Raw genomic sequence first — 12,496 nt, forward strand, 5'->3', positions numbered from 1 at the left:
ACAGATTCAGTTCAAAATAAGTTATATTTATTTCCCACAAAGTAGTAAACCACTAGTTTGAATTGAAAGACAAAGCAGTATGTCAACTAGAGTTCCTGGGATATCCATTTTAGCTGAATTAACCAAATCTCCTTACCACATTTCTGAGAGGAAAAAAATACTAATGTAATGTGTTAGATAACTGTTAAAGTACAAACTTTGTTCATGTGTTTCTTTTGAAAAATCTAAATATGAAGTTTTTCAGCATTAAGTTGTGATGTCTAATCAGTAACAATTTAAATATTTCTTAAAAGTGCATCAGTGTTTTTGCTTGCATCATACTTAACTTTAACTCAATAGATTATTATTATTATTATTATTATTATTATTATTATTATACCATACATTTTATCACTAAGTATTTGTATTTTTGAAGTTAAGGTTGAGTATAATTTTATTTTGTATACTATTCTACACTGTGCTGTTTTTAAATGTGGTTAGAAATAATTGTGAATGTGCATTTTAATAAAGTGACAGTGTTTGTTCATTTCCCCCCGTAGTACTTCAGTCCCTACGTTTCAGCAGACATGCACATGATGGCGACTGCGTTCAACACCACAGTGGCGGCTTTGGAGGATGAGCTGACACAACTGATTCTAGAGGGGTTAATCAATGCAAGAATCGACTCGCATAGCAAGGTAAAAACAAAACAATAGCAAGATTAAATGTAAAAAAAAAAATAAAATTCTACAGTGCGGTACCGACTGTTGAAATTAGTAGGGTATAAAAAAAATGGGGGTGGGGATGACGACAACATTTGTCTCGAATGAAGACTAAGTAAAACAAGTTTACAAAGGTCTGGCTTGATTTACAGTCGATGGGAGAAGTGAGACACTTTTAAGATGTGTTTTATGTTGAATGTTGTTTCCTGTTTGTGGTAGATTTTGTATGCCAGGGATGTGGATCAGAGAAGCACAACGTTTGAAAAGTCTTTACAGATGGGCAAAGAGTTTCAGAGACGAGCTAAAGCCATGATACTGAGGGCTGCAGTGCTACGTAATCAGATACACGTAAAGGTAATATTGTACTGAGTGATCTAGCTGTATATTAAAGTTCAACAGATGCTTGTGTGTGTTTTGCTAGGCAATCTCAGGTTACTCGAATTCACAAAACTATTATGCCTAGCACATGTGAAAGTAAAAAACCTTAGAAGCTATTTTTATAAAAACTATGTATTTACCTTGAGGAGCTGTTAAACCTGCCTACCTTGATTTGCTCTTTTATTAAAATTTTTATATAATGTTGAATGGCAAACCTAAAAATAACTCTTGCAATGTTATTTTTCTTTTTAGTCCCCTCCAAGAGAAGGCAGCCAAGGGGAACTCACACCTGCAAACAGCCAAACACGAATGAGCACCAATATGTGAAGATTTTAAACCAGATGTCTCTTTAAAGAAAACTAAATGGGGCCTTGAAGGCACCCCTGCCACTGGTCCTATTATTAAAAAGAAAAACAAAACAACATTTTCCCTACAGGAGAAACATGAAAAAGACTTTATTTAAATGGGAAAAGGTCATCTCTATTATCTAGATTAAGGACACAAAATGAAAGCAAAATGTTAAAATGTGCTGTGCTGTTCTTTGTTAAAGATGCAGTTACCTTTGTATCTTGTGACAAACCTTGAATACACACGAAAAACCTCAAAACTGAAGTCCAGATAGCAGTCTCATTGATTTTAAAACAACAAAAAAATAAATATTAAATAACAACTTCTAACAATTTATTTTTCTTGGTTTTGATCCATCATAAGGATATCCTTCAGATAGCATGTTAAAAAAATGATTAGTTTAGCATTTGCCATTATTAAATGTCCCCTTCTTGAATGCTTGTATGAGGTTATATTTCAGGAGCTTTCCAAATAAAGCATCTCTGTGTCTCTTAGGTTAGTTTTTTGCATCTTCTTTTTAACTGTGCCTATTGGAACACACTGCTCTGCTTTGTGGAATTTGGGGAAAGTTGGGGAGAGAGTCATCCATCATCTTACCCTGTTACAATGTTTAATGACCAACAAGCCAAAAACTATTGACATCAACGTATAATGCAGTATAATTAGCAATGAGCCTTTATGGCACACACCATCTTTTGTTTGACCACATATTTGTCTGCAGGTTATTCTTAAGATGGATCACGGGTTTAAAGATCCCTCTGTCTTCCAGTATTGGTAGTGTAAATCAAAGAACAACCATCTTTATGTTTTTATTTGAATGAATAAAAATGCTCCTTGGGTTGCTGACATCTAAAAAAAAGGTCTTCAGCACTGTTAATGAAAAATGCATTTGTTTTATTTTTTATTTGTATTTTTATTTGTTTACATTAAATTGGTATGTGCTATGAATTAAGTCTGTTTATGTTAGATGTAATAATAGCTAACATAAACTTGGGTACTCATTAGTTTAATGCTAGATCCCTCAAGGCTTTGACGACATGACCCATATGATTTGTGGCAGCAAGTTGACAATAAATTTGACCTTCAGCCTACACTCTTAATGTGGCCTTGCTGATCTTGCTCATCTTATCCACCAAAGGCTGTGTAAGTCAAGTCTTGGAGTAATAATTCAAGTAACCATTATTAATATTTAAAAATGTTTGTGCAGGACTCAACTGTAATACAGTATTTCTGTGCTGTAGGTTTCTTGACCATGGGATCTTTTCACCTCTGATGAAGTGTATACTTGTCTGGTAAAGATTTCAAACAAAACGGTAAACCAACGGCAGTTTTGGAAAGATAACTGTTCCATGCATCATAATGATTGTAATTTAATTTGCTCATATATTACATTGTTTATTGTGGAGTTTTACAGTATATGTTAATGATTTCACACTCTTTCCCCTTCCAGGTGCCATCTTACAAAAGACATTAAAACATTGTCCTGTCAGCTTTGTAGGCATAAGAGAACACACACACACACACACACACACACACAAAAACCCATCATGCAGCACCTGATGGGGTGAGGTTAACAAAGTGTGACATCATAAGAACATAAGAAAGTTTACAAACGAGAGGAGGCCATTCGGCCCATATTGCTTGTTTTTTTTTTTTTATCCCACTCCCCCAGCTCTGTTATTTGCACTTCCCAGTCCTCCAGCTCTGTGCTATCTGCACATCCCAGACCCCCAGCTCTGTGCTATCTGCACATCCCAGTCCTCCAGCTCTGTGCTATCTGCACATCCCAGACCCCCAGCTCTGTGCTATCTGCACATCCCAGTCCCCCAGCTCTGTACTATCACCTTCCTGTCTAGAAAGGATGCTTGTATGAAACTGAAAATCAAAAAGGATGAGGTATGACTACATGGAAAATTTGAAATTGAACAATAATGTCAAAAATTTGAATGTGCAAAATACTGTCAAGATTCAGAACTTAAAATAGACTAAAATGGACACATTTGAATATCTAGAAAATGACTACAATATGTTTAATGACAGAAACATATATATATGTACGTTTTAATCTTGACCATCCTTGGTAGGAAAATTCTCCAACTAATTATGGCATGTCCTTAGTGTATGTTTTGCCTTGTACTTTGAGGTGCAGTTGTATTGTGTGAAAAGTAATATCTTTTATGAAGGTGTGCTGCCAGCCCTCTCCTGAAATTAAACAAGAGCTCGGTTGTGTTTGAAAGATGTAAACCCACAAGCCTGTATAACACTAATGAGACTGATGCACTTACTGTGTGGGAAGACAATAGAAGAAAGGGCTGATGCTTGTCATATTTTCAAAAAGCAGTAGGCCCTTCTCAGTGCTGTTTTAGATAGACATGAAAGTTAAGAGGATTGCATAATATTAAACAAAATGCCTTGGTAGTTTCCAATAGGGTTACTTTTAGATTGATGCCAAAATGCACAGTTATTGCTTAAAGGGGTTCGAAGCTGCTTTGTCAGCATAAAACACCACTGTGCTATAGCTGTTTATTGCACACAACAGCTGCAACGGATTAGAAAAAAAGAGCTACTGGAACTACAGCTATGGCCAAAGATTTTGCATCACCCTCTAGAATAAACTAATTTTGCTTCATAAAGTCGAATGAAACCTGCTGAATAATGTTACGTTAACATATTGAATTACATACCGCTTTGTAGTTTTCCATTTACATCAATAACTGACAAAAATGGAAAAATGTGACATTTTGAAATCTAACATGAAATACTGTACTACTATTATGGCTTTCAGTATAGTTTTGCGACATTATTTTGTAGTTTCTTTGATTACATGATGTTAAATAAAATATGTAAATGATGTCTCAGTCCTAAAATCCCATAGCTGTATATTTTAAAATCCACCACAGCAGCCAGTAAAATAACTGAACAATTAAAGATACTGGAAAGAGTCTGCATTTTAAAATCCTTTGAATTTTTATATGAACTTGACTGCCTTCATACCAGCTGTAGAGTGAAGTTTCTTTCTTAGATGTTTGACAGCAAGCTCTTTTTATATGTAGCAATACAGCATACATTGAAATAGTTCAACGTGGGCAAAATAAATGAGAAGATTAAATCAATGGAACACACAGGTGCAGTACTTTGTGGTGTCACAGAGGGCAATAAGAGTGACCTGAACACAGTTGCTGTTGACTGAGATTGTTCTTGATATTATATATTTATTATTGTTGGGCTGGCACTAATTAATGAGTAATCTAAAACAGGTTGGAGTTGCGGAAATTAATTATTTTACCAACCATGAGCTGAATGGTATTCAACAGTTTCTGTACCATGGTCACTGCTACAGAGAATACAATTCTTTTGGGAATACAATCTTTACGGTTTGGAAATCAGAAATTGCAGCAATAATGATTCATAGAAACCACTTTAAAAGCATTTTTCAAGGGGCGCTTCCACAGCTGTACTTAACAGCCATAGTAAATCACTAAATCCCGGTTAGTGTTTGTTGTGCTGGTGTAGCAATTGCATTGCAACTCGCTCTTTTTTTAAAAGCTTGTCTTGCATCATTCTCAGTGTTAGATCATTCTCCCTACACAGTCCCACAGCTAAAAAAAGAATTACCTAAATGTTATCAAACAAACAACACTGACAAAAATAATGTACTACACGCCAAGCAATCAAACTGCACAGCTCTGGACAAATGTTTTGCATCACCTAGAATTTTAGGATTGAGACATAACAAAAAAAAAAAAAAAAACTATGAACATAATTTAAATATTTTATTTAACATCATGTAATCAAAGAAACTACAAAACAATGTTGCAAAACTCTACCAGAAGCCAGTCATTTTTGTCAGTTTTTCATTAATTATATGGAAAACTACAAAGCAGTATGTAATTCATTATGCTAATGTAATTATTCAGCAGGTTTCATTCGACCTTATGAAGCAAAATTAGTTAATTATATAGGGCGATGCACAACTTTTGGCCATAGCTGTGGAGTTCCACATAAGCCTAGGTCACTGCAGCTTGAAACGAAGTAGCATAGAAATCATTAAACTGTAAGCAAGCTGGCTTCAAGGCTGCTGGTGACATGATTAGAACAGCAGGTGGGTGCTGGAGCCCGACTTAATGGGATGAAAAATGGAAACTACGAAATCAGCCAGCTCTGCAGATGTTCATGGAACGTTGTCACTTTAGGCTACTTTTCCAGCTGGGTGGATGATTACTATTCTCCACTCAAGAAAGAATAACAGCGCCATCACAAAAAGACTTGCATGTGAATCAGATATTTAGAAGGGGGTGTGATCCATGCAGCCAAGCTGTTTTATATACCATCGAGAGGGGGGAAGTATCAAGATCCTATGGCTAAATTCTTTGCGTATTGGGGAACGTGGTCGAGAAACTCTATAAGAATCTGTGGTACTCTTTCATTAATTAATATTAAACCTGGAGTGGAATCGCCCCCCAGACCAGGAATTGATCCTCTTTGCTCTACAGAGTGAGGTAGTGGTGGCAGAGGTGTTAATAACACTCCATTGAAATTTTTCTCTAACTGGATTTCCTGGTGAAAAGAGGAAACAGAGTGTGAAATCCGATACTCATCTCGTCTTACTCCCAGTTGTACTCAAAATGAATGACTTCTCAATAACGTTATATTTTTTACTCCTCATATTTTATTGGATTTTTGCTTTACTAGATGTAGAATCTAATTTGATCCATGTAAGAGGAATGCTGAGGTAGCGCAAGTGCAGATTGAAAGTTCCTGTTAATGTATGATGTGCATTAAAATCTGGAGTTTAAAATTCATTTTTCATAATGTTATTTAACTACATTAGATGGCACATTATGTAGTAAAAGCAACAAAGTGTATTAGAATATAATTAGCATATTGTTCATACTGGAGTCCTGGGCTATTTATGTCTCTAATATTGATTGGAAATACAGGATGTTTTGTGTTGCTGAATGAAGAGAATCCATTATGACATCTTTGATCTTTGAAAGGTATGGAGTGTTACAGTACCAGACATCAACACACAAAGAGCTGGGTTCCATTAAAGATGTTTATTTTAAAGGAAACAGACTGCGACCTGATTCAAGCTTTACAGAACATAGGTATTTATTCCAGTGTTCAATTTTCAATACCTTTTGAAATAAGATAAAAGTACAACTATCTATAGCAGCCAAATGTGTACTCATGTGTTTTTCTTATCGGTAGCTCATGCCTTATTAAGTTTAGGGTAATGAAAAGAAAGCACAATCCAGTTTAAATAAGTCAAAATGATACCGTTATTTATGACTGTTTATCAATCTCTGGTTGGAGCAGCTTAAAAATTCTGATACACAGTGTAAAACATACTGCAGAGTTTTAGAGGTAATTTGATCCCCCAAGAAAAACACATCATCCCACTATACAGCCTGCTGGACAAACTACACCTGTGTTCACGGGCAATTCAAAACGTGATCACGCTCCAGCTAATACGTTTTTTAAAATGATGAACTGACTTGCAAATAGGATTAGCTCCCAACTTGATGATTCTAATTGGGTAACGGTAAAATAATTAGTGAAGTGTCTTCCTTCACTCGTAGGTAATTTTTGCATTACCCACTGCAGCGTTACCTTCAGAGCCCTCCTCTGTTTGATCAGAGCCGGTACCATTGTGCTACTGTATCAGGACCACGGTGAAGTATCTGTATCAAATCCATTGTGTTTTGCCATTGCTGGTAATGCTGCTGCTCATTTTTCTGCTGGCATTCTCCCATGGTAATGCACAGGGGTTATAATAGAATCCACATTTCCCAGCTTCTCTGTCAGGAAAGTCAGTTATTTTTGGAACAGCTAATTCTCCTTTTATAACGCTAATAATGGCATTAAGATACCGCCATCATACTGTAGCAATGCACTACATTTAAATGATCATTTAGAATTGATGGGTAGCAGATTCTGTGATGTGCAAAACAATATGGGTATTAAAATAAATACTTTTCCTTTTTTTTTTTTCTAATGAAGTTAGTTCAGATGCAGGCATGCTTTTCAATGGATCGTGCCCAGCATGTAATTTTATCTCAATGTGTAAGTTTCATGCCGGCACTTCAATTTAATTGGCTGCCTTATTTAAATACGAGACGAGTGAAGTGTGCAGGAGGTCTAACATTTTCTTTTTCCTTTCTCTCCATTGAAAGTTTTTGTAAGGAGACGCGTGGGCGGTCATCGGTTAGACTTCATCTCTGTTATGCATTTCCTTATTATTTTATTTATTAAAAGATATTTATGTAAGTTGATCTGCTGAGAGTCAAGAGCCTTGTTAATCACAGGGACATCCAGTCAGCATGTTATAACAACCCCATAAATTACAACCAAATATACAAGGCAATTAACAACATGCAGCAAACAACCAGAAGAAGTCCATATTTAGGGTGGTGCATTGTTCTGGACACATGGAAAATTAATGCAGAAGGAGAAGCCAGAATGTTTTTTGTTACTCTATTTACACCACAAATTAAGACATCTTCAAATGGGAAATAACCACAACGATCTGTAATTGTTCAGGGAGTATTCTGTTTATATAACAAGCACTTTACAATGTGAAGAATTCTGCGAAATACTTTCCTTAGGTCAAGCTCTGCTTAGCTTGGATTCTGTCGTTGGTTTTGAATGAATTCAAGGGAAACTCCAAAATGAGATATCTGTTAAAAGCAGTGTTGAACAGGAAAAGGTTTGGTAACACTATTATTATTATTAATTTCTTAGCAGATGCCCTTATCCAGGGCAACTTACAATTGTTACAAGATATCACATTATTTTTTCATACAATTACATTATTTTTTACATACAATGACCTATTTATGCAGTTGGGTTTTTACTGGAACAATCTAGATAAAGTACCTTGCTCAAGGATACAGCAGCAGCGACAGGATTTCATTGTTCTGAATATACAATACTTTCTCTGTGAACACCTTCCAAGGTAACTATACATTCTAGAATCTTCAAATACGTGACCTCTGACATTTACCTTACGCACCCAAAGATTGCAATGATTGTGAACATATGTCTTCCTCATTCACTACAGTCACTAATAGCAGTCTTTGCAAGTCAAGAGCTGAATGCACAGTGCTGTCGTCTTAATTCCCTTTACGTGTAGGCGGAAGTGGACTGAGGAATATTAAGGAGATTTCAACGTGGTTTGTCAATGGATAACCTTGATTCACTGAATTTATTGAGGCAAGAATTATGATGTCAAGCTGCACTTGTAAATTGTATGAAGTGAAATGCAGGTACTGTCAAGTGTTCAGTCAAAATGACTTCTTAGAAGAAATTGCAGGTGCTTGCAGGAACAATTTCCCAACAACTCCATGTGGTGCTTGACTGGAGGGAGACTGCAAACCTTGATTGCCAGATAACATGAATATAGGCTAGTGGAATATAAATGTTATCTTAAAAGAGTACACTAATAGCCACATTCTTTTTTTTTTAACTCTTGATAACATAGCAGTCTCAAAAGTCCTTGACAGAACTGTGAATTCTCCTTTGATAATATCCAGTGTTATAGAATACAATTATTTTACTATCTTATTCAGGAGCCATGTTTGACAGGTGGCATAATCATAATAATAATAATAATAATAATAATAATAATAATAATAATAATAATAATAATAATAATAATAATAATAATAATAATAATAATAATGTAGTAAAGGCACTACTGTGCAGGGTTTGGGGAGGTAAACCATCAAGGTGTCCAGTCTAGTCAGAAACTTCCCAGGCTGGGCCTTCATCTCCCCTGCAAAAGCTTGGCATTGACAATAACCTTCATAGGAGGATTTGTTGAAGTGTTTGGACACCTGATTACTCTGGAAACCAGTTGGTTTGTTTCCAAGTTTATATTTCATGCTGCTCAACATCCAAATCAAGTGAAACAGTCTGAAGCTTCTGTCTTCTGACATGACCCAGTCCAACATAATTAATAATGATAACTTGAGCACCATGTTGAATTAGAGGTCATAACATAGACCCGTGTTCTCTGGAATAGTAGATTTCAATTACAATTTTCAGCAGCTTCCTTGGTTGTCATTTTTAAACCATGACTTTGTAAGATTTGTCAGATACATAATGGAAAGTCTAGTGCATTGGACACATTCATTCCGGAATTTCAAGAGGTATGTATGCGTTTAGAATATGTATGCATGTTATAAAATGAGTGCATTATTGACCACTAGAACTTTATAAGATTAAACTTATTAACTCAATTATTAAGTAATGTGCTTGTCCTTCCTAGGAGTTTTAATTTGACAATGCTTCTTCATGGGAGATCACAGGCTAATGCAGATGTGAATGGGATAATAACTCTTATAACTCAACCAGCAGTCCAGTATACATTTTATTTTTTATATGGTATGTATTTTCATCTTTCAATAAAAAAAAATGAATGTCTTGTGTTTAGTGGCGTACTGTATGTCAAGGACAGCATTGGTCTCACTGATTGAATTCATTTTGTTGCACCTTCAAAAGTCATGATGCTTTGATTAGCACTAATGACAATTAGCAGCTCAAGATGCAAATAGAAATATTGTGCATTGTTATATGAGTATGCCCAGGGGAACAAAAGGGATTTTAATTTCATTAGTGGCTGCCTATTTAATTAGTGCCTATTTATTCCTGTTTTAATGAATGTGCCCTTATCAGGATGTATCATATTCTCTGTAGTAAAACGAGTCTGCAAAAATGTCTCTAACTTTGCTAAGAAAAACATCTGAGAAAATGAATACCACTAGAATGCTGCTGTTATATGATTAGTAGCCATGGTAACAGACTTGGAAGGGTAAGTTGTGGTAACTTTAAATACACACAATAACCTAACTCTAAACCTAAGGTTAGTGGGGTATTATGGTCATGTGATAGGGGTGTTGAGGGTTCAATGAAGCTCCATAAATTACGAGTTGCGCATGCAGCACTAACCTGTGTGAGCTACACTGTGGGGCAGTGTTTACAAAGGTACTACAAAATGTTCCTGTCAGGACAACTGAGGAAGTCAGCACTTCCGTTTACTTTTTTTTAAAGTCACAAAAACGCCTATTCACTGCCTAACATGAACTACTTTAGATGTGTAATGACTGCAGTATAGGATACTGACCTTAAGGCCAGGGTTTCAGTGTAGGGAGAGGATTATTCACTGTTTTATTAACAATAATATGATAGCCAATCAGAGTGCAGTGTCCTGACAGGAACATTTCGTGGTACCTTTCTAAGCACTGCCGCTGTGGGAGCCTTCAATTCAATGGGCTGTGATGTAAATTCATAGCAGCGCCTTCATTAAAATGTATCCTGTCCATCCATACTTTATTTATTAACTATTAACAGTTAGCATACTAACAGAGAATAAATCATTTTGTGTTCGAGCAGGAGGAAGTTGTGGATGTCATTTATGGAAAAAAGGGAAAAGAAAGCGCCATGTGGAGTCACTCCCAAGGCACCACTACAAGAAGACCTTGTTATAACTTTTCCCATTCTCTCGTGTCATATCAGCAACTAAAGTAACAAGCAAATAATAATAAAAAATACATTCTAGACAACAATAGCAGCGATAATACTACTGCTAATAAAAATGAAGGGATTGATTTGAAATCTGTGTATGCGCATTTTGAACAGCAGAGTTCATCATGTATTTATATGGTAAGGATTTTTTAGTAGATACGGGATAGAACAGAAAGGAGCCTGGAAGTGTTTAAAAACCATCATTTATTGTGGAAAAGGTCATACGGTAGCTGACCGCTGTTTCTGGCAGTGTCGGGGCAGTTTCATTGCTGTTCTGTAGTGGCCTGGGATTTCTTTATTATGTTTCCTGGAGAGAAGACTTCATTATGATGGCTCAAGGAAAGGCAGGAAGGCTGTGCTGGATTATTATTAATTATTTCTTAACACACACCCTTATCCAGGACAACTTACAATTCTTATAAGATATCACATTATTTATACATACAATTACATTATTTTTTTACACATTATTTTTACATACAATTACCCATTTATATAGTTGGGTTTTTACTGGATCAATCTAGGTAAAGTATCTTGCTCAAGGGTACAGCAGCAGTGTCCCCCCACCTGGGATTGAACCCATGACCCTTCGGTCAAGAGTCCTAACCACTACTCCACACTGCTGGATATGACAGGAGAAGCTCTTAATTTAACAAGTTCAGTCAGTGGTCATTAGGATCTATACTTCAGTGCCAAGCTCTCTCCAATACTGCGCTGTTCATGTGGATTATCTATGGCTGTTGTTTTCGAATGGACAAAAATCAATCGATTCCAGACCCACCAGAAGTTAAGCAATAGAATATCTTCAGGAAGCAATCAGTACATTTTGTTCATGATCAGATTTTAAAAAACATATATTAAAAAAAATACTGTAATCAGATTCCAGTAATCAGAACAGTTATTAGTTATTAGCAGAAATGAAGCAGTAATTAGTTACCTCATCTCTGGGAGGGCATCAGACACAGTACTGGTGTGTGTTCATGGAGGACTGAATGTTTCTCAAATGCACACTCAAATGCCTGTCTTGCCTAAACATGTGTGTGCAGCTAAACCTCATTTTCGCAAGCTTAGTTTCTCTTTGTGTCAGCAGTGTGCCAACCAAGGGCAGTCAAGTTCCCACCCCACTCAGTTCCTTGCTCATCTTGCAGCTGTGCTGGCATGTGTTTAACCTTTCACTACACTTACAATACCATTAAAAGTTTTATAGAATTATACCTTAATGTGTGCATCTTTTATAGCTGAAAATGTCATATCTATGAAATCACAGTAATAATACAGTATTTAGATAAGATTTAGTAGAATTATTTTGTTAGATTTTCTTTAACCCCCATTGGATATTTGTTTATATCATAGAAAAGGACCACACAATTCAACTGACAGCATCATGTTTTGAGAATGATTAGTTTTACTTCTAAGGAGTGTAGGAGTTGGTTGGAACACTTTGCACTATGACATATGCAACTTGTCTGTCTCCATTTATCCATCACCATTAGAAAAACCTACTGGAGAGAAGAAAACAAGGAGGAGCCACTTCATATAGA

General features: G+C 35.9%; 1 protein-coding gene across 1 annotated transcript in view; it reads left to right on the forward strand.

The window, feature by feature from the left end:
* The window catches only part of LOC117423337 (COP9 signalosome complex subunit 1), a 10,603-nt gene extending 8,682 nt beyond the window's left edge, over positions 1-1,921 (forward strand). Inside the window, 3 exon segments of the mRNA XM_058989859.1 lie at positions 540-677; positions 921-1,055; positions 1,332-1,921. Coding sequence (XP_058845842.1) covers positions 540-677; positions 921-1,055; positions 1,332-1,406 — 348 coding nt within the window. The 3' untranslated portion in view covers positions 1,407-1,921.
* The last annotated feature ends 10,575 nt before the right edge of the window (positions 1,922-12,496 follow it).

The sequence above is a fragment of the Acipenser ruthenus genome, chromosome 17 (assembly GCF_902713425.1).
Source record: "Acipenser ruthenus chromosome 17, fAciRut3.2 maternal haplotype, whole genome shotgun sequence".
Classification (NCBI taxonomy): Eukaryota; Metazoa; Chordata; class Actinopteri; order Acipenseriformes; family Acipenseridae; genus Acipenser; species Acipenser ruthenus.